Source organism: Chiroxiphia lanceolata, chromosome 13, assembly GCF_009829145.1.
Source record: "Chiroxiphia lanceolata isolate bChiLan1 chromosome 13, bChiLan1.pri, whole genome shotgun sequence".
Taxonomy (NCBI): domain Eukaryota; kingdom Metazoa; phylum Chordata; class Aves; order Passeriformes; family Pipridae; genus Chiroxiphia; species Chiroxiphia lanceolata.
In genome coordinates this window covers 15,616,311-15,640,000 of record NC_045649.1, presented here as the reverse complement: position 1 = coordinate 15,640,000, position 23,690 = coordinate 15,616,311, and the positions used below count along the sequence as shown (strand labels likewise).

Sequence of the window (23,690 nt, the reverse complement as noted above, 5' to 3'; positions counted from 1 at the left end):
GGACTGCTTTGTAAGCTCCTTCCTAAGAACCTGGAGGTGCTGTCTTGGAAATGAGTGGAAGACTGGCCACAGACATTGACAGGACAGAGAGGAGGGCTGGGCCATAGGTACACAGGGAAAAATGATTTCTCGGTGACAGTTGGTAGATGTTTGAGTGCAGTTGGCCAGGCATGGCCAGCAGTTTGGAAAGCAGGCAGGAATCTCCCTGTCTGTGACTGTCAGCAGCTTGGACAGGTTTCAGGTGTGCCCAGCGCCCAGCACAGCACAGTGACTGTTGCTGCTGGTGTTTGCCTGGTGCTTCTGCCCTGCATCTCTGGGCTGGTGAGCCTGGCAGGGGCAGGGCAGGGCCAGGGGCAGGGCAGGGCCAGGGAGCTGGCTCCAGCTTCCTTGGGTTGGGGTGGTGGCAGGGCGGGAGGCCTGGATGCTGCTTTCCAGCACAGTAGGTGTGCTGGTGTGTGTGTGGTTGGTAACCTTGTGACACACCTGACACGCTGAACTGATTTCACATATGTGTTTTGTTAATACAAAAGTCATCCTTGTCCTTGGCTGAAGAAGGAATGACAAGCCAGTGCCCCTTACCTGTACGGTGTGAGTCAGGATCGAACCTGATCCAGTCTCTGAGCTTTCTGCCAGCTTAGTTTTACTAAGTGGTGGTTTTTGTCTGAAAAACTGTAGTGCTTCAGAAGCACTGGGAACATCAGGACTCTGCTCCCCTTTTACAAACAGATAAAAGTGAATTTAGGTATGCTGTGTGCAACCAAAGTGGTGGAAAAACCATAAATTGATCCCACAAGTCATGATTGGGGCTTATTTGCCTTCTTTTTCCTCTAAGCCCAAATGAATTCCTTCTGAAAGGCAGCTCATGCTTCTGCTCTGTCCATTTTTATGCATGCTTACTGTTTTACACATCAAACAGGGTTATGTATGCTTTTTTAGTAACGCCTGCTGAAGCATAGAAAGGATCAACATTTCATTTTCACTACATTTCATTTATTTCTCTATTTTGGAGGAAGGGTTCCATAAAGTACAAGGTAGTCATAACTAAAATAAGTTTGTCTGGCAGGTGAAAGGTATTGGTAGTTAATGTGACTCCTCTTAAAGCAACTGAAATGCAAGTCACAGTCGAAGATTTAGAAGAAATGTCTGCTTGATAATGTCTTTTGCCATAATAAAGTACAGTCACATGAGGAATAAAAGGCTAAAAGAATGGCCAGACAAAGACAGATCATCCTTTTGCACTTAGTTCAAGACTCTTGCAAAGCTGTTACTTGAAAATATCTATGCTGGGTACAGGAACACGGAGATTGCCATCTTACATGTATATTTAGTCTTTGGATATATTATTTCAAACGTTATATAGTCATAATGGCATGAAATAGATACCCCTACCTGATAGAGAGATAGATATTACATCATTGCTGTTATAATGCTCTGCTGCAAAAGGACTTTTAAAGGATTTCTAATGATAATGAAAATATTCTGATACAGCATTAAGGATTTTGCTACTGAAATGTGTTTAATGTAAATATGCTGTCAGATACCCTTCAAGTAATTGACAAGAGCAGATGATTAGCAGTGTTCTCAATAGTGTTTTTGCATAATCTTACATTTTGACAGAACTCTTCAGCGGCTTTTTATTGTCAGTGCTCTGCAATCAGTAATACTTTTTCGTTGACATTTACTTTGTCATTATAAATCTTGTAAGTGGTCATTTAACTTGTTCGGTATGCATGTAAGAATATCATTACTAACACGTTTGAAAAATGTCTTCCTGTTGAGGAACTATTGTGAAAGTAAACTTAAAAAACCCCTAAATGAGGTAGGTTGATGAGTGACTTTATGAAATAAATACCTGTCTGTGAGCACATTTGAAGGATGATTTTAAAATCTCTCTCTTATTGAGCATTCACTCTGAGTCATCAAATTCAACAAGATTGTTGGATTTTTTTAAAATCTGTTATTTTTTTAGTTTAATACTATTATTCAGTTATGATCATTTACATCTGAGTGACCAAAATTAAACTCTTATGATCCATAAGCATTCATAATTACATACTGCGTGTAACATTAATAGTCAATATAATAAACCTTCATCTTTATTGAAGCATCTCTTGTTTCTACAGCAGTTCTTTAATCTATCTCAATAGATTTCTAGTGTACAGCTCATATAGATTTGGTCAGTGACAAGGGTTAGAGTAGTCTTGTAGAACATTTACTTGTAGCTGTGAAAAGCCCACATTCATCAGAGGATTAGGTCGATCAGATTGTACCAGGATCAATGGAAGGACTGTGTGATCCCTCTTAGGCTGTAATGTGTTCACCTTCTTTGGAGAGAATTCACATACACACACATTTCTCTGTCTTAAAGCCATTTATCTCAGAATGTCAAATTGCAATAATTAACCATTATTGATCTTAAATTCAATTAACTTCATTAACACAGGTCATGACGAGGGTGCTTGTAAGGGAAAGGCTCTTGACAAGTGTCTTTTCTTATATGACATTGAATGTTCACAATCATGGCTATAAACTATTCATACTGTGCCACAGGAACATCTTTTAAAAATGACAGGAGTTTGGTTGGTGGCTCTGAAGCGACATTTTAATCCCCTCCCCCTCGTCTCCTAGTTCTCAGGGTTTTCCAGCAAATTTTCTATTCAGGAATCAGTGAACCATTTGTTTCCAGCACATTATCTTAGTGTGGTATTATAGCAAACCCCACCTATTCAAATACCCTTCGGTTCAGTAGCTAGTGCTAGATAGAGACTCATTTACAAAAGTGTATATTAGTATACTTAGCAAATGAGTGAAATGAATATTCAGTGCTTCTTTTTGCTATACATACAAAACGAGCTGGGGGCCATCATGTAGAGGTAATCCTTAGAATCTCTGCTTTCTTCAGGTCCTAAGATTCATATTGCAGTCAATAGTTGTTTTTCTTAAATGAGGGTTGAATAACAACTGTGAAAGAACACAAGGCTTTGTTGGCCCACAGTGAACTCCTTTTATAATAGAGGAACTTCATTATAAGCACAAGTTCACAATAGATGAAATTGTGATTGAAATCATTTGGATTTCTACTATACCATTCATACAGATGTATGGAGTTTATTGTAAGGAGGCACTGCAACCAAAATAGCTATTGAAACTACTGTATAAAGGGCTTCAATGGGAGTAGCAAGTTTGCAAGAAAAATGAAGGATCAGGCTGAGGGTCTTTTGGTACATTTTGAATGTCTTAAGCAGCCATGATCATTTGCAAATAAATTGCCAAGTAGAATGACTCACTGTTATATATTGAAGCATTTTAGGTGGAAACTTGATTTTTAAAAACTTCACAGTGAAGGCAACTGCCCCAGGGATGTGTGTTAATATTGGTGTAGCTTAACACAAATACAACACCAGATTCTAGTTACTGTAGAACTTGTAAGATATGGACAGATTAGGAGCAACCAAATACGTGAGAAGATAACAGGAAATAAGGTGTAAGATTTTTATCTTGGTCTAAAACAAGGCTAAACCATAATCAGAAGACTCCGAGAAATGTGGATGAAGAGAAATGACAGCATCACTTTTGTTCAGAAACAGATTTCTGTAACAATTAAATGGTCCTTTTGTCACTACATTTGCTATTTCCACTCCACTATATAAAGCATCTACTGAGAAGAGGCAGGACAGAAGCAGAATAGTTTGATTACTCCATTTGAAGAAACTGAAGTTCCCTTACAACATCTGTTTGCTCAGTGAAGGATTATAATAATTAAGAGCTATTAGAGCCATATTGAGAACTTTTATGCTCATGCCTGCTTATCCTGGAGTTGGCTGCAAATCTTGTATTAGTTTGTGGAATGCCCTGTGTGCTTTTCAGTGATTAAAAGATGCCACCCAAATGGCTGGTATCAAGCAGAGATTGTGTCTCTGTGTGTTTTGGTACCAGTTCATAGAGAGAATTTGGCTTTGTCTTAGCAAAATGTAGACAGTGACTTTTATTTAAGAGAAAACAAACAAATGAAAAAAAACCCAAAAAACCCCAAACCATTTTTATTTTTTTTAATTTGAGTATTCTGGTAAATATTTTTGTCCATTTAAGGGAATAGTAATTTTGTGCTTAGAAAAACTCTAGACAGTCCAAAAAACAATTAGGGTCAAAGTGTACTGTGAAGCTGTTTTCTCTGCTGATGAACTTTTATTTCCCACTGTCATTTGTGCTTGCATGGAGTGGGAATCTCCAGCAAGTCTGTAGTACTTCACACCAAGAAACTGTCTTGGAAACCACGGAAAAGCCACTTTTATCTTACTTAGAGTGGATCACATTTATTTGTGTTGAATAATTTATACAGCAAATGTAGGTTTTTTTTTTTTTTCCTGTTGCTAACACACATGCTAATTGTATTTATTAAATTTAGATGAAAGTTTTGAGTCTTTGTGGCTGCTTGTGAACTGTTTACTTCACCAGTTTGTTACTGGTTACCCAGTCCCTGGTGGTGTTTCCCCTTTGTGGCTGAGTAGCTGATCCTTAACCACCCCCTGGACAGTGAGGAATGCTCCTTGGAATGATGATCATTTGCAACTTTGGTGTACTTGGAGGAAGGGCATCCTTTCCCTGGGAAGGTGGAGGGGTGGGGAGAGGAGGAGAAGGACGGTATTATGTGAATGTTGATGAAATGGGAACAGAAGACGCTGAACTGACTCAAGCTGAGCAGCAGTTGAGAATCCCCAGTGAATGCTCACCCTGCCTGTTCCTCATTTGGTCTTGTCCTGATGGTGCTTGTGAAAGGCTGTTTATGTGGTGACAGGGAGGCCAGGGAGGTTTCTTTCTCCTTTTTCAGCAGGATCAGCCAGAAATTCCAGGCATATGCCCATAGGAGCTGTTCAAATCTCTACTCCCCCAGAGTGAAAAGGGGGAAGGAAATAGGTCCCAAAAAATATCATAGCAAGGAAGGTCCTTCTGTCATCATGGAAGTACATAATGTTTCTCAGCCCTTCCACTCCACTGTCACCCTGAATTGCTTCTGGTAATCAGCTGTGGGCATACACAGTGGGACATGAAGTGTTTCCCAGCTTCTCTTGGTCCTTTTGGAAGTCAGCTGTATTGTGTATGTGTGACTGAAAATTTAGGTCAAACCCCTTAAAAATCTGTTTTTCCTGGCCAGTCTCTGAAGTCTTACTCTTGTGAAGTTTCTCATAAACATGTCATTCACGCCTGACTGTACAATAATGACACCTGAGGGAAACCTCTTTAAAAATCTATAGGGTTATATTCATTATACATGGGAATAACTTCGACCTTGGTTGTCAGCTAAAGTTTTTTAATGTTTGAATCCCTTCTTGTCAAAGTCTTGCAGAAGGTGGCAGATGGACTCCTCAAGTAAGACAGATCTTAGACCAATTCTCATGCAGCCCTACCCATGGAAGAGCACACTGCAGTGATGGGATCAGGTGCTCCTCTCCACATCAGAAAGAAGTGCTGTTATGTTTCATGGGTGGATAATTTGAGCAGATTTTAGAAAAAACCCTGCTCAGCAGGTTGAATTCAAGGAGTTTGGGCCCCAGGGAGAAATCAAGGCAGAGTGCAGTTTTGGAGGAGAGAGGCATGATCCATCATGTTCCTTCTCCAGCACGGTTCTGGTAGAGAATACCTGAGTCTTGCTTTGTGCTGGGGGCAGAAAGCTCTTTGGAGGAGAGTTGTGACAATACTTCAGAAATCTTCCCTATTTTCCCCATTGTGAAAAGAAGTTTCCTGGCAGACTGCAGATTCAGCATTTGTTGGATCCCAGCAGCTTGGCTCAGAGGAGCTTTGTAACCACAGGCTCTGGGTTGTACACAGTACATATACCTGTGGGTATTTCACCAGGTATTCTCCCTTAATAACTGTTTGAACTGAAAACGGACAATTATTTTCAATTATCTACATATATTATATTCACATAAACACATTGTGAAGCAGCACAGGAACAGAAACACAAACTTCTCATGTTTTGTGTAAATAGCTGAATTGTATATATTAACCTACAGGAGTAACAGGCTGCTTTACTTGTCTTCTTGTCTAGCACTAGACAATTAACTTATAACTTTTTTGGATTTCCAGGTTTTCAGCTATTAACTGTGGATAAGAGTGTTTCTTCCACAGGGTTGTGAATAATGAAGCAGTCATTGAAGCTCTTGAACACCTCAGTTAAGTCATGCTGTCCAATAGTGCCAAGTTGTTTCTAAGCCATCATTTCATATTAGAGTATCCTGTTTTTTCAGGTGTATATTTAGTGAAAGAGGTAATACATAAAGGTGAGGTTGGCACTCTCTCATTTAAGAAACATCTAAACAGTATTTGATTTCAGAAAAACGAATGCCTCTCTTATCAGAATTAGTAGCAGTTTTTGAATGTATTTTCCTTTCATTCGTGGGTGGCCTATATGACACTTTTGATGTGGTAGCTTAAAGTCCAAAGTGAATAGGAGCTCTGAGTCCTGTACCTGCCTTTAAAGTGCACAAAATCCAGGGGAGTTTGAAATACAGTGACATGAGAAAAAGGTGCCTGATGTGGACTTGCTTTGTTCTATGTTTAGATGGCCCACACTTTAATGACATATAAACCTGTTCCTTGTTATCGTCTCTTCACTGTCTATTCTTGTCCATGTAATTCTCAACTCTTAACACATACAGTTGATTTGAGCACTGAAATCTCTCCAAATGTAGTACCAGTCCAGGATGCTGAATCAGAGCAGCTGGCTGGCTTCCTCTGGCCTATTTCTGAGCTCTCTGTGGCAGACAGCTGCAGTATTTTCATGAAGGAACAAACACAAGTACAATTCAAAGTTTTTAGTGCCTAATGGTAGCCACCTATTAGATTGGCATCCTATGTCCCATCCATCCACACCGCTTCCCAGTGACTTAACACTACACACTTACTGGCATGAAAAGGCTGCGGATTTATCAGCATACCAAAAAAAATCCAGCTAAACAAGCATTAATCATGCACATCACATCAAATTAACATGTCCAAAATTAATATTCTTGACCTTGCCAGTGGGCAGAACAATCCGTCTTGCAGTAGGCTCGTACTCCGGTGCGAGGTACCAGGGACTTCAGCCGATGTGCGAGAGAAGTGCTGACCTCTCCACTTGGAAATAACATTTCTCTCCCGTAATAGACAGTCCTGCCTCTATGAAACAGAACCTTTGACCTTTCTAACAGGAATAATGTCCCTGTCAAGGTGCTGGGTAATCAGTATTGCTATGCCCGTTTAGAGACTGTTGTCATTTGCCACTCTTGTAAACAGGGCAGTCACTCCTCCCTCCCATTCCAACTGCCTAATGAGGAATATGTGAACATCTCTGCCAAGGAGTGAAGTCTCAAATACAACTTCAGTTACATGGGAATTATCAGTCAGTCTCAGGATAGAAATAGCTCAAGTTGTGGGTGAAATGTTTGCCTTTCTTCCTGTAAGTGGAAGGCCTGTGGAGTGGGAGTTTTCTAACAGACTAATATAACTCTTTTATATGCCTTCATTTGCATTAGGTCTTTGATTGACTCCATCCACTGAGCTGGTTTTCTCTTGCCTCTGTTCATTAATTTTGTGAGTAAGGTTCACTGGTACAGTCAGATCTGTGCTGCTGTTCCTCTGTGGGCTGGTGTTGGAACTGAGCCCCCTCTTAACTCCACATAGTCCCACCAAAACTAGGGACTCTTAAATCTTTAAAAAATATTCTGGTTATTTCTTAGGTGGCTGGTGTCTGATTTAAAACAGAATAGGACAGATATTTAGGAGAAGGCTGTACCCTGCCAGCAGCACTGGTGGTGGCAGGAACCACCTCTTGCGCTGTGCCATGGTGTGGGGAACAGGATCAGGATGCAGAGGGAGTTTCTCTGGCTGAGTCCTACTCACTGTTCCACTTTATGATCTGCTATGATCCTTTTTCCCTGTTGTTTTTTTTTTGGTTTTTTTTTAGTGGTAGTATAATATTCATCCTTTAAGCACTGGGAGAGTTCCTGCTCCCAATCCTGTTCTGCTGTTCTCCTTTTTCAAGAGTGAAATGTACACGAGCTCAGATTTTTAGGAGTTGAGAAGATTTTTTTTTTCACAATCCACTTAAAATCGGATGGTTTGGGAGATAACGCTTAGTATGACATGGTGATTTGAAATGATGCATAAATAAATAATAAAACTGATTAAATTTTTTTTAATAAAAAGCTGTTTGGTTAAAGCCAAAATATTTCCAAGGAACTGAGTGTTTTTGATAAACTTTTGCAGTTAAGCATTTTTTGTGTGAGAAGAATATTGGAATGTTTTGTTACTTTTTCAAGCAAAGAGCATATATACTACTTTAAATATACCCCAGTAAGCTAATTAAAAGAAAAGAAATATTCTTGGCAAAAAAACATAATTAAACCAAGAAATTTCATAAGTATCAAAATGAAATATTTGGATAGATCCAAGCCAAAATATATGGTCTCAGATGCATTTTTCAGAAAATAAGGGAAGAATTGTGCAATTAATTGGTTTTTGGAGAGCAGTAAAATACGCCTTTAATGCCGCGGTCTCTATTTCCAAACAAACTCAAGGAGGTGTGTGTCCGACCCTGTCACTAGATGGATGTTGCCATGGAGGGGATGAAAACCACGGGATGTTTGTCCTATTTCTGCTGAAGGGGAGCTCTGGCAGTTGGGGGTCGAGGCAGTAGCTGTGGTGCTGGTGGGCACCTCATTGCTCAGGACATCAGCAGTCCCAGCTGGTTTGGCTGCGCGTGCCCTTCCTCTGCTCCAGAACCATAGTGGACTGGTGATGTTTCTCTGCTCTTGTAGAGTAGATCCCTGGTGTCTGTGTAGAGCCAGGTATATGAGTTTATTACTGTCTATACAATATGTAGATCATTTTGGGCAGTGATGGATCACAATTTATTTCCACTGGCAAAGAAATGATCCATAGCTCAGTTATGAAGGTAATACCCTCTTGTGTGGAAATGAATTGCATTATACCACAGCTTATTGTTATGTATTGATATCAAATGTGTTAATTTCATTATTACCTAGCTCTTTAGTTAATAATTATAACAAATATTAATGAGAGACCCATTTGTTCTCAATCTCTCTGAGGCTGCACCTGCAAAATGTTTCTGAACCCCTTTGATATCCTCATCTTCCCCAGAAACTGAGGGCCACACCAGGCTGTGGCTTTCCATTTTTTTTTTTGTTAAATATTATGTCACAGTGACACCATTGCTCAACTTGCAGACAATTTCCTTTGGGTTATGGTGCCCTGTGAGATGTAAACTAAACAGTTTTTGAGAACTGTGATTTTTTTTTTTTTTAATTGTCTCTTACTCTGGGAAAACAAAACCCAGAACCGCCTAATTTCTTTTATTTCTACTCTTATTAACTTCTTATACCATTAGACTTGCCTTTAAAGTTGTTTTTTTTTCCCTCTGACTTTGCTGTTGAGGCACTGAAGAACAGTTTTATAGATGCCCTGCAGTTCAAACATTTACTCTACACTTGAAAAATATTAAACTACAAGTCTTTTGTGTTTTTTTTTAAATAATAATAATAGGGAAACGGCTGTGTAAGGATGGGCTGGAGACAGTGCTCCTTAAAGACAGTTTCTCTACCAGGCAGTGAATCTCAATGGAAAACCTTTTTACCATCTCCTGCTGTTTTTATTCTCTGCTTTCATGGTCTCTTTGCTCTTCCTGTAGGTACTTAACCAAAGAAGAAAATTCTCTGCTACAGGCCTCATCCTTATTTCTGATGCAGTGAAGCTCTTACCTTCATCTCTGCTCAGAATACAGGCCATTTCTTGCCCCTGAGCAAGGTCTGGTGGGGCAGGGAGAGATCAGGGCTTCCCATGTTGCAAATGGGCTCCTTTCCATGGGTATCTGCACCGAATCCCACAGTCCCTGCTCTTCTGTCCACATGCTGGGAACAATTTAATTGGGTTTTCTGAGGAGGAAACATGACAGCCACCATAGTTACCTGTAGTGACATTGCAGAACCTGTGAGTGTGCCCCAAGGCTGCCGTTGCAGGCTGGTCCAGAACCTGTTGGGTTGCCTTATATTGCCATGAAGGCAAGGGATTAGGAGACCAGCCCTTGAAATAAGAAATTAGAAATTAGAAACTCCAGATTAGGATGGTGGTTTATGTCCTAGGCTAAGATATTTCCTTGAGCATCCTCATTTCCTGTGTTTGAGCAGTGATGGTTCACAGTTGATTTCCACTGGCAAAGAAATGATCCATAGCTCAGTTATGAAGGTATTCAACTCTCTCATTGAGGAGTCATAGACTCACACAATGGCCTGGGTTGGAAGGGACATTAAAGATGATCCCTGCTGTGAGCAGGGACACCTTTCACTAGACCAGGTTTCATCCCTCCTCTCCTTTGTGCAGGGAAAGGAGCAGAAGGAGTTGTTCAAACTGTCAGTTTATCAAAGTTGCAGATTGTCGGGTTAAATTCCACACTGTCATTTTTGCCTCATTTCCTGCATTTCTGGATCAAAGACTGATGTCACAAGTTGGCTTCACAACTTGAGCTTAGGAAGGAGAACAGCTATAGAGGAGGCAGCTCCTGGTTAACACGCAAATATGCTTGATAGTTGGTGAAAAGGGCAAAGAAAGCATGAAAGGTAAATAGATTTACATTTAAATGAGCCGCATGCTGGAGGTTTTCCCTAATGTAAAAGTCACTCTCTAAAAAAGCTGTGAATGTGACAAGTGTTTAAGTTCAAACAAAATTCATAAGACTTCAGCAGTAAGAGAAATAAAAATGTAAAGAATAACACACTAATTAGGGGCTTGGTTCTGTGCCCTCAGTTTGTGTTGGTGAGCACTGGTTCCCAGGAGGGTTTTCCACGGTGTGCAGGGATAAAGCCCATGCTTTTGGTGTGTGATGTGGTGGTGGGAGTGGGTGGCACACGCTCAGCCTGGTGCTCAGTAGACAAAATGAGCAAAAGGCAGGTACAGTTAGGGTGCCTTGGTGTGCCACCTCAGCCTGCAGGTGTGAATTGAAGGAGGTCGCTGTAATGCAGGCAGTGTGGTGATACCTTGTGTCTTCTCTACTTTGTGAAAAGGAAATTATTCAATTTCAAAACAGAGGCAAAGGAATACGAGGTGTAAAAGAAAATCTGTTTCCACAAGGTGGAATAGAAAACGGGTCCGTTTCCTTCCAGATCGTGGGTTTCATGCTGTCATTCCTTCCTTTCATGCTTCTTTATCCATATCACTGGGATATGGTGTGGTTGAGAGAGAGGCACTTGACAGTCAGTTGTTTGAACATTATTAGTAGTTATATAAATTTTTTCAGCTTTAGAGAGTAATTTGAACTGCTTTGGTCTCCTTTACTAAAGGTCTGAAAATCCATCTTTTTAGATTCTGTGTAGTGGTTTTATTGCAAATACTTGCAGGATAGATGCTGAACATTACTACCAATTGCCAGCATGTCTGCAACATAAAATAATAATATTTTTTCAAAATATTTTGAAAAAGCTCAGCTCTATTTCATTAGACTATGTATACTTGTTGTTAAAGTCTGATCTTCATATCAGCATCTTATGATAAAGTTTTTTAACATAACTCTTTCAAACTATGTCCTCCCAAATGTTAAAAATAGGACCCTGGCTGCATGAATTTTCTGCACTGAAATTATCTGAACTGAAATATTTAATCATTATTACGTGTTGCTCTTGTGTGATATGTTTGTGCTTTCAAAGGTTTAACTTCTATTCTGAAGATCAGCTTATAACTTTACATGCTTAGAGGAAGATTTGCTACCATTCATCCATGTGAAAGAACAGTAGTGAATACTTTGTAGTACCTAACCGAACGAAGAAACACTCCATGTGAAACTAAAAGCCTGATTTCATTGTCACTTTAACAGTTGTTTGGTCTCTTGTGGTTTTCTGATAACATTTAAACATATTTTCCCTGAAAGAAGTTTGCAAGGTTTAATACTGTGTATGTGATACCTACTGTAGTGTTCTACATTTTTCAGTCTGTTGCCTAAAGTAGGTCCTTTTGGGGTGTAAACTGGTATCTTCTCTGCACTATTGCCTCCATAAACAAGCTATAGATTGTTCAACGTGGTTAAGATACAAATACCCTACACTTTCCAGATGTGTTGCAGAGAAGGTCAAAAGTCAAGTGTCTTCAACCATAGAGTCTACTGAAAATGAGATTTTTTCCAAAGTTTATAATTGTGAGAGATTTTAAATTTCACTTAATATAGTCAGATACTATTTTTGCTTTCCTGCAAATTAATGCATTATGTATAAATAGATAATTTTGATTAGTTAATGATACTTTTTAGTGTTTCCCTAGTTTTCTTGCCTAAAGGAAAAACTGAGGTAGACTTAGTATATGTAGAATAGAAGCACAGAAGCACCATTGAAAAAAAAAAATTGTTTACTGTCAGTTCCCAACTATCCTATTCAAGAGGAGTATCTTAGATTTACATCACCAGTTGCATTACTTGAGGGGGAAAAAGAGACAGGATCCCTGTTGGGTGTCCGTGTAGCTTATGCTGAGTAAATATTGACAAAGTAGTCTAAAGAGCAAACACTTTGACATTTGTAAGGTCCACTGGAAGGTCTTGTATATATTTATACAGCAAGAATGAGTACAGCATACCAATTTTTTTGAACTAGCTCCTGACATAATTCTGCATGGGTTTTCTTGTTGAGAAAGGCGCGTTTAAATGGGAATGGGACATCTGTTGCACCCCTAATGAATATCCTCAAATTGCTCTGAGTTGTTTCAAAAGGTTGTGTCACCTGCTTTTAACCCTTTCTTCTAAAATACAACACTACTTATAATGATAGCTTAAAAAATATCTAATTTTAAAAATTGTTTTAACTGGGGATTTTTTTACTTTGTAGAAGTTTTTGATGTTTGTTATGCTCTATATTTATTAAGGATTGAGTCTCAAGACTGTAATGAGCAAAAAATGCTTGCTTAATTTAAATTGTGAATCTGTCTGTTAAGAAATGCATTAGGGGTAGGAGAAGCATAAGACATATTAATTGACAGACAGGAACTGCTGTCTCTGAGGTTGATACAAGTAATTTATTACTTTAGAAATGAATGCCACCTCCAGAATGTGCTTCATTAATTTCAAATTTAGTTTTAATTTCAAGCTGTTGCCCCTTGAGAAGAATAAGGTGGCAAATTATGTTTGAAGAGCAGATTTTTTTCTTGCTCTGAAGAAACGCTAAGTTTTAACTGTTTAATTTTACAAATAAATACACTTCTTTGGCTAAAGCAAAAGTATGATGAGCAGAAACTAACTTATATTTTTTTCTCCTCATAATAGCCTACGTTTCAGACGAACTAAAAGCAGCAGCACTGGTGGAGGAAGATGTGGAACCTGACGAAAACGCAGGTGATGGGGAGCCTTCAGCAAAATATGCATGTCCAGAAAAAGACTTCAGTAAGAACTGCCAAAGCTACCAAAACTCTCCAGCAGCTGAATTTTCTAGCCATGAAATGGACAGTGAGTCCCACATCAGTGAGACAAGTGACCGCATGGCAGACTTCGAGAGCAGCTCTATTAAAAACGAGGAAGAGAGCAAGGAGGTGTCGATACCACTGGAAGACTCTACGGTATCTGACAGTTTAGAACAAATGAAAGCAGTATATAATAACTTCCTCTCCAATTCCTACTGGTCCAATCTCAACTTGAACCTTCACCAGCCAATTTCGGAAAAAAACAACGGTAGCAGCAGCAGTAGCAGCAGCAGCAGCAGCAGTTGTGGAAGTGGTAGCTTTGACTGGCACCAGACTGCTATGGCCAAAACACTACAGCAAGTTTCTCAGAGCAGAATTCTTCCTGAACCCAGTCTTTTTAGCACAGTTCAGTTGTACAGACAGAGCAGTAAGCTTTATGGCTCTATATTTACTGGAGCCAGTAAATTCCGCTGTAAAGACTGCAGTGCTGCCTATGACACTTTAGTAGAATTAACAGTGCACATGAATGAAACAGGACATTATCGAGATGACAACCATGAAACGGATAACAATAACCCCAAAAGATGGTCGAAACCTCGTAAACGTTCTTTGCTTGAAATGGAAGGGAAGGAAGACGCCCAGAAAGTGTTAAAGTGTATGTACTGTGGTCATTCATTTGAATCTCTTCAGGATTTGAGTGTTCATATGATCAAAACAAAACACTACCAAAAAGTGCCTCTGAAGGAACCTGTTACACCTGTAGCAGCAAAAATTATCCCAGCTACTAGAAAGAAAGCATCACTGGAGCTTGATCTTCCAAGTTCTCCAGACTCCACGGGTGGGACGCCAAAAGCAACAATCTCAGATACCAACGATGCACTTCAGAAGAATTCTAACCCTTACATTACGCCAAATAATCGCTACGGTCACCAGAACGGTGCCAGCTATGCCTGGCACTTCGAGGCGAGGAAATCCCAAATTCTGAAGTGCATGGAGTGCGGAAGTTCCCATGACACTCTGCAAGAACTCACAGCTCACATGATGGTGACGGGACATTTTATTAAAGTCACTAACTCTGCCATGAAAAAAGGGAAGCCAATTATAGAAGCCCCAGCAACACCAACAATAACGTCCTTAGTAGATGAGAAAGTCCAGTCTGTGCCACTAGCTGCCACCACCTTTACATCTCCTTCCAACACACCTTCTAGTGTTTCCCCTAAATTAAATGTTGAGATTAAAAAAGAAGTAGAAAAAGAAAGAGTCATTGCCGATGACAAAATGAAAGACAAAGAGAAGTCAAGTGAAGATGAGGAGAAGTATGATATCTCCTCAAAATACCATTACTTGACTGAAAATGACCTAGAAGAAAGCCCTAAGGGGGGACTAGATATATTGAAGTCTTTAGAAAACACAGTTACATCAGCTATAAACAAAGCCCAGAATGGCACACCAAGCTGGGGCGGCTACCCCAGCATTCACGCTGCCTACCAGCTGCCTAATATGATGAAGCTGTCATTGGGTTCATCTGGGAAGAGTACACCATTAAAACCTATGTTTGGGAACAATGAACTGGTATCACCAACTAAAAACCAGCCCTTGGTGTCTCCACCAAGCAGTCAGACCTCACCTGTGCCAAAAACAAACTTCCATGCCATGGAAGAATTGGTAAAGAAGGTCACTGAGAAGGTGGCTAAAGTGGAGGAAAAAATGAAGGAGCCTGAAGGAAAGCTTTCCCCACTGAAGCGTGCGACACCTTCGCCGTGCAGCAGTGAAGTCAGTGAACCCCTTAAGATGGAATCCTCCAATGATGGTGGCTTTAAAAGCCAGCAGAACAGCCCAGTTCCTCAGAGAGATGGTTGCAAGGATAGTCCAACTGTAGAACCTGTGGAGAATGGGAAAGAGCCTGTTAAGTCCATTGTAGGTTCTTTAAGTAGCAGCACAGCTATCATCACTGATCACCCTCCCGAACAGCCATTTGTAAACCCATTAAGTGCACTGCAATCTGTCATGAATATTCACCTTGGGAAGGCAGCAAAGCCATCTTTGCCCGCTTTGGATCCAATGAGCATGCTTTTTAAAATGAGCAACAGTTTGGCAGAAAAGGCTGCGGTGGCCACCCCACCTCTACAGTCCAAAAAATCAGACCACTTAGACCGTTATTTTTATCATGTCAACAATGACCAACCCATAGATTTGACGAAAGGCAAGAGTGACAAAAGCTGCTCTTTGGGTTCAGCGCTTTTGTCATCCACATCGACATCTTCTGCATCTTCTTCATCTACAGTGACAACAGCAAAGACATCTGCAGTCGTGTCATTCATGTCAAACTCGCCGCTACGCGAGAATGCCTTGTCAGATATATCTGATATGCTGAAGAACCTGACAGAAAGTCACACATCAAAATCTTCCACACCTTCCAGCATATCTGAGAAATCTGACATTGATGGTACCACAATAGAGGAACCAGAAGAGAGTACACCAGCTCAGAAAAGGAAGGGACGTCAGTCTAACTGGAACCCTCAGCACTTGCTCATATTGCAGGCCCAGTTTGCAGCCAGTTTACGGCAGACTTCAGAGGGGAAATACATCATGTCAGACTTGAGCCCTCAAGAAAGAATGCACATTTCCAGGTTTACGGGACTTTCAATGACCACAATTAGCCACTGGCTGGCCAATGTGAAATACCAGCTCCGAAGGACGGGGGGAACTAAGTTCCTTAAAAATTTGGACACTGGGCACCCAGTGTTCTTTTGTAATGACTGTGCTTCACAGATCAGAACTCCTTCAACTTATATCAGTCATCTTGAATCGCATCTGGGTTTCAGGTTAAGAGACTTGTCCAAACTGTCCAGTGAACAGATTAACAATCAGATAGCACAAGCAAAGTCACCGTCTGAAAAACTGGTGACGTCCTCTCCAGAGGAAGATATCGGAACTTCTTATCAGTGCAAACTTTGTAACAGGACTTTTGCAAGCAAGCATGCTGTTAAACTTCATCTTAGTAAAACACATGGGAAGTCACCAGAGGATCATCTTCTGTATGTTTCGGAGTTAGAGAAGCAGTAGCATTTGCTTTTGATTAAAATAACTGTAATTCGCTTTGAGGAAAACTGTCAAAGACGCCTTAAAGCTACTGTTTAGTTCTTGGCACATGTTCTTATTTTAACTCCAGAGTCGCTCTGGGCTGAACTGTTTTGTATAACTGTACAGTGTTTAAATAGAGGTGCATAATCAGCTGTTGTTACTGGTAAAATATGAAGGTTAAAATGCAGTGGTAAGTGTTTGGAACTTTGTGTAAATTGGATTTAGTTGCTGTGCATCCCTCTGATGCATCAAGCTGCATGCATTAACAGACAGTTTAATTAAGCATTTATAACTAATTCTGGTGCACTTTTTCATGTGACCTAAGTGTGCTGGTATTTCTCACCCTATAATCTTTAGCCCTCTGAGTACTTTGAAGCACTTTTGCATTAATTTGGTAAAAATGTATGGATATGGTTTTTTTTAAACCCTTACCAGCTTAGTTCTGATTACTAATATGAACCTCCATTTATGCAGAGGTGTCTCACACCTTGAAATTTAAAAATATAATTTTCACATTGAAACATAGATGTATATATTGTATAGATTTCAAAATCTCTTATGGAAAATGTGATTGTGGTTAATGCCATTTTCTTTTTCTTCAGCATTTTTAGCAACAGTGGGGTTTGTATCTGATAAGTCCCAGGTATAAACCATACCTATGTATAGTGTATATTTCATTTTTTTTAGATCTAATGGTTTTTCCTTTAACATCCAAACATTGTAAATTATGTGATAAAAGATACCACAGATAGCATTTATAAAGTATTCAGAAACATTATTCTTAAAGCAAAGTATGTTTTGCTTTGTTTTGCTATACAGTACATCTATATTAAGAGAGGTTCATGTTTAAATTATACATATTTATTAGTGTTGCTATCATTTGTTTGTTTTTTTCATTTTTATTTTGGTTTGGTTTTTTTTTTTTAAACTGTCTGAAGAAACAGAAGCCACGGACTGCATTCCTGGCATGCATTCTAACTGTTTTGCACAACATGACTTTTAAAGGTATTTATTAGTAAAAAAATAAAAATAAAATAAAAAAGAGAAAATTCAAAATAAACTCAGTGCTCAAAGGGTTAAATCTATTTGAAAAACTTGTACTGTATTTCCTAAACATTGATAAAGCCTTTAAAATGTTTGTACTGTAATACTTTGCTTAAAAAGTTATGAGGCATTCTGTGATATAACCTCTTTTACTTATTTATAAGCGCTCTTGGTTGTTATTTCCTATTGTAGAATGCCTTTTTATTTCAATTGGTAACTTTCTGTTTTGTTCTGCCTAATTATTCTCCCAAGATTCCATACTGCAGCTTTATCTTTAGGCATATGAAAGGTAACCCGTGGTTACCAGCACACTAAGTGATTCTGTTCGTCTCCATTTTTGGCAGTTAATTTGCAGAAGTAACTGACAGCTGACACCATATGAGAATCTATGTATAAAATATTGGCATGTAAACAGCACAGACACTGTAATGCACTCTGTGCCCTGTTTTGTTGTTGACAATGAAGCACCATTATATGACTCTTCATATAACCTTTTTTTCTACAGCAGCATTAAAATTGTCTTTTTGCTATAATTTTGTGTTGCGTTCACAATTATGTCTGAAATGTGCTACGACTAACGAGCACATTAAAATTAAATTGTATGCTATCTGTTTATGACTGAAGCTTGAGTAGGTTTCTTCATCTGCCAGGTGCTGGCAGTCAAAAGCTGCACATAAATCACTGGAGTTTTAGTGAACTTTAGCATTTCAAGAGCAGGGTAGCACTTATTCAAAGGCTGCATTAACGGGATTTTTTTTTCCCCCCCAGAAAAGATAAACGAGCATTATAACTCCTCTTCAAACATCAGGTAAGGCTGGCTGTGAAGAGGGGGTTTATCAGCAGCACGTGGCAAAGCGAAGAGGTGCTTTGCTGTGCTGAATTCAGAGCCAGGGAGATGCTGCTGCTCACCTGCCTTCCTCCAAATGCATTGAGCAGAGTCTGCACCGGTGGGTGTTTCACAGCTTAGAGAATCCCTTTCCAGCTACTCAGCGTTTTCAAATGACAGGAGTAGGAACCTGAGACCAGTGACTTGAACTTTGTGGTTTTGAAGTGAGTCCTCTTAGGGCCCGACCTGCTGCTGGACAACATTCCCAGCAGGCAGAGAGGGGCAAGGAAGATGAATAAACACATGCCAAAGAAACACAAACAAGCAGGAGCATTTATATGATAATGACAGACTTTTAGTGGTGTTGACAGGTCATCCCATCAAAACCATTGAAAATAATTTGCTCTCCAAACACCTTTATTACTATGCATGTAAATAATGTCTTTTGCCAGTCAGGTGAACCGAGAGTCTGGAGACGGTTACAGGGGAACCAAAACCACCATTACAGCACTTAGGCATCATGTGTAAAAATAGTCTCTGAATGTCAAATGTACGGAGTTTCCTTTCTTTTTTTAAAAAAAAATCCACTGTCTTGCAGTAAGCAAGTAATGAAATCTTTGGGTTGTTTTGTCTTTCCATCTTTCTTTCTGTTTTGCCGTCTTCCTCTGTAATTCTAAAGGCCAGTCCCATGCCTCAAAAGTGTATTGGAGTGTTCTGTTCATTCTACAGCAAATACTGCCAAGTGGACCAAGTGAACGGGATTAGGGCTTTGGGTTTTTTCCTCCTCTTTTGGCTCACAGTTGTAACTGATATTAAGGTCATTTGTGTGTCAGTGCTTATGGCCTCAGCTCAAATTCCAGCAATAAAATCACAGCATGCTGTTTTACTGGTTGACTGTACCATCCCAGGAGTCCCCCTCACTTAGCCAGGAGAGGCAGCCTGGCTGGCTGAAGCCTTTTGTGAAGCCTCCAGGGTGGCTGTCCACGTTTTTCACAAATAGATGATCTCAGTGTAAACGCAGCCAAACTTTTTACCTCTGCAGCAGAGAATTCCTCCTTTGAAAATTATAACAGCTTAAATATAGTATTTGGTTGCAAACCAGAAATTCACACATAAGGAGACTGGCAGATTATTGCATATATTGTCAATCAATGTATTTTTAAGATGCACCATTGACTTATAATAGTAATGCTAAAAACTCTGTACGCAATACTGTTATCTGGGACACGGGAGGGAGTAAAAGCAAGAGACTGCAGAGTCTTCTGCAGTGTTCCTTCTACTTGCTCTTAAAATACAGGCAAGGGGTCTGATGCAACTGCCCTAATCTGGTATAAGTCTGTTCCTGGGCCTGACTTACCTAGTTCTGAAGGTGCAGTGAGGAGATGTACTGGGTACAAATTCAGGGAGCAGCCATATCTGTTAGCGTGCACCTTTTTAATCCATTTCTTAAAATACACCGGAAACTTTGGAAATGAATGGCTAGTTGGGATCTGCATGTCCCAGTTTTATTAAAATAAAGTTCAGCTTGCATTTCAGAACCTCCAGGACTGGCATACCAATGTGATTTCACATTATAAGAATTTAGGGAATCAGTGAACTAGAATAATGTTCTTTTTATCCATACACTGATATGTATATTGGCATGGTAACTATTAGTGCTAACCAAATCACCAACCTAGATATGTTAAGATAATTTTTTTCCTATTAGACAGACATGAAGGTATGGATACAGGATTTTAAAATATGCATCTGAGTTCTGACTTTTGCTTCGCATCTGATATTTTATTTAGAATTATGCAGATCGAGTGGAAGAGAAAACAAAATGCCACAAGAAAGAAGTTAAAAATGAAATTGTGATGGGGTGGGAAGAGCTTTAAATCACAGGTGTATAAAGGTGACCCTGGTCTAACCCCACCCAAGTAGTGGCTTGTTGCAGCATACTGTATATCTTCCAGCCATCACATTTACGCAGTATCTTAAAATAACATTTGTGATAAATGTGCAATTTAACTAATTTATGGTGCTATGATGTGCTCAGGGCTACATGCAAGATGAAAATCTTAAATGGAGCTTGAACAGCTCACTTCACAACAAGAAATCAATATGCCAGATCTTAGAGAGCTGTTCACTGGAGTCAACATTTAGCAAAAAAAAAAAAAAATAATAATCAGGGAATGTATCTTTAAGTTTTAGCGAGTAAGAAATCTATAATTAGCTGAAATGACTTCTAGTGTAAGGAACTGCGTCTGAAATCAAGATATTTCTAGAATCTTCATTATATTTTATTTTTGTATTAAAATTGAAAGTATATTGTTTTAATTACGCCGTTGCTTTTGTGGTAAACACGATGTGCAATTTTTTATCCAAACCAAGGCAGATTAGTGTTATCAATATGGAAATTATCTGTTGCATTTAAATATGGCTACATATCTTGCTATATAAAGCTAAGCACAATATGACTCTGCATGTTATGACAGCAAAAAAAATTTGGCTATACTTTGAGATTTAAAAAAATACTGGCATGTATTGAAGGGAAGAACCTTCTTTAATTTTGCAAGTTCTTACTTCAGCTGCAACAGAAAAAAATGAACTGTGGTGCAAGTGGAACAGAGATGACTGGTAATAAAGGTAAATTTAATTAATAAATTTTGTATTTTAAAATACGCCTCCAGAGAGCCTTATATATTTCCTAGAAAAATATTAAATTATTACATTCATTGCTGCCTGTTTTGTTTGGGTAACTTTTTGTTACAAGAACGTGTTGGAGCTTTGCTAGGTGGTCTGTTATCCACACTGCTCTACAGAGCTGAAATACAGGGAACAGTCATAAAACTAGAATTTATCAAGGAAAGTAGAAAAAAAATTATTTGAAGATTACCCAACTTTTAAAAAGTCACTGGAGACTGTCCTGTTAGGTAAGGATGAAATAACTCTCAATACTTGTCTGGACAGTTACTGTTTTAGCAGTAGAAACACAAATGTGTAATTCCCTTGAGTATCACTAGTAAATACATACAATCTCCAGGAAAAAAAAACCTGAGTAAATTCTCTTCTCCTGGGACTGTGTGCCAAGATGTGCCTTCCAGCCCTTGCTTGACCTGCTGTAGGTAAATGAGAGAACAAGAAATAATTATCCTACAAGCATCTCAGAATATGAAAGTGGCTCTGGTCGGGGTGTGGTAGCAGTGAATTTTGTTGAGTTTTCAGTAATTACCCTGTAATAATGAAAAGCTTGTATATGTTTAAGACTATAATATCACAGCAGTCATTGAAGGGTATTTGCATAAGAAGTCAATCTTTTACCAGTGAAGGAAGAAAGAATCAGGGTCATTTGCAGAAGGGAGCAGAATTATGTATTAACACATCATTATACATGTCTGAAAGCACTGGACTAATCGGTGAGGTTACAATCTGTTTTCAGGCCTTGGTTTGGGGCAATAATTTTAACTAAATGTTCAGCATGAAAAAGATGACTTAAGATTTACTAACACTGTGTTCATTATCTAGTACTTGCACAAATACAGCAGTAGTGGTACATAGAATCATGTTTTTCCATGTAAAAACAATCTTCCTTTATACTTAATATCCAGCTTACGTGTTGGGGTAGCTGTTTGTTTGTTTGTTTTTCGTCAGTATATTACACCATATACGTGGGACACATTAACTTCCTCAGCAGCTGTTGCTTGGTTCACTTTGCCTTATTTATAGCTTGAAATGCACTTCTGGTTAAGTAATTTTTAAGAGAATTAAAATCAGATAGACTTTTTGGGGTAGATGGATTTGTCCAGACCCCTCATCAAGTTCATATATATAACCTTTATTGAAATGAAAATACACAACTGCAAATCATACTTGTGTAGCACCGTGCCTGTCTTTTCATTGTAGGAGTGCTTAAAAAGGAAAATTAAAAATTACAACCCAAGGCAGCTATGCCAAGAAAAGGGATTTTTGAGTAATAATATAACAAGACATTTTCTGTATATCATGCTTTTAAAATTCTCAGCCTGTTTCAAGAAATAGAAAAGGGTGTTGTAGAGCAAGGAATAAGAAGTTAAAAATGGCAGGGCCAGACTCGGCCCTGTTCCCTGGCCAGGGGCTGGGGTGGGTGGTGGAGCTCACAGCTAACAGTGATGTCTTCCTTACCTAAGCTGAAATGATGGTGTGCCCCCCACATCACCCCCTGGGGTTCCCTGGTGTCACATTAGGGTGAAGACGTGCCTTTCTTCCCCCGTACACTTAAATTTTGCAAGCAGCATAGTGGACTTTGTAACCAAATAGTGAGCTAATTTTCTGATGACTTACCTCTTGATGCCTGAGGTAAGGACTTGGGTCGCAAGGGAAATGAATTTCAAATGATTTGGCACTGTGGAAAAGCCTATATTAGACCTGTCAGCCCCATTCCACTCCCTGTGGAGAAGATAGTGTCCATCTTTTTTATTTTTTTTTTTTTTAATATCAAAAATATAAATGGAGAGAGGGTAACTTTTAAACTTCAGTATAAATTAACAATGAAAAATACTTCTTTATTAAGCTTCAACATATCAAATTCATTCTTGCATGGTAGGAAGCTGGGGACATGTTTATAGCCATCATAGTTGTGAGTTAGTGACCTTTCTAGCCAAGTGAAATGAAATTACTTGAAAATGGAATTCTTTTTAATTGGCACATTTGTAGGTGGCGGGGAAAGGAAGGGGATTTGCTAAAGCGTGTGTGCAATATAAAGCCTGGGAAGAACTGTAAAAAAAATCCTGGAAGCTGTGCTCAGCTGTAAACCTGTGCAGAGAGGGAGAATGAGGTAGGTGTGTCAGGAAGCGGAGTCATATTCTTGGCTTTTTTTTCCTCTAAACTGGAGGTACAGTCACTGCAGTTCCGCCTCAGTGACCATGAAACCGAGTCGGCAGAAGCTGAAGGACTCTGCTCCTGAAAGCCTCATCAGGACTTGTCATCGCTCTAATGAATATCATTTAAATTGCTTTGTATATTGGTGGAGTTTGGATGTCGATTTAATTTGTGCATGTGTTTGAGTTCTTCTGCTTGGCTAGGCTAACAGAGAGCAACAGCCTAATGAAAAGTGAGTTGGTGACAGCGTGATGAGCCCCAACCCAATCAAATGTGTTTGAAGGGCTGTTTTGACAGGGATCTTAAAAGTAGATCTAGAAAAGAGGAGTAGTGCTTCAGTTCAGTACAATTGTTTCAGGCTAAGATTACTGGGTTTTGTACCTCTGAACAGCTGAACGTTTTCTGTGTGCACTCTGGCTTGCACTAAAACATGAATTCATCATGTTTAGAGGAGTTTGGAAGAGTGGGC

General features: G+C 39.3%; 1 protein-coding gene across 3 annotated transcripts in view; it reads left to right on the top strand.

Annotated features, from left to right (window-relative positions):
* TSHZ3 (teashirt zinc finger homeobox 3) overlaps positions 1-20,988 on the top strand; it is a 67,452-nt gene extending 46,464 nt beyond the window's left edge. Inside the window, exons 1-2 of one of the 3 annotated variants that reach the window (XM_032701406.1) lie at positions 202-241; positions 13,295-20,988. In XM_032701406.1, the coding sequence (XP_032557297.1) occupies positions 13,468-16,494 (3,027 nt within the window). In that variant the 5' untranslated portion in view covers positions 202-241; positions 13,295-13,467 and the 3' untranslated portion in view covers positions 16,495-20,988. Of the gene's footprint in view, positions 1-201; positions 322-13,294 lie in introns of those variants that run through there. The other 2 variants (XM_032701405.1, XM_032701404.1) reach the window with 2 other exon arrangements.
* Positions 20,989-23,690: the final 2,702 nt, after the last annotated feature.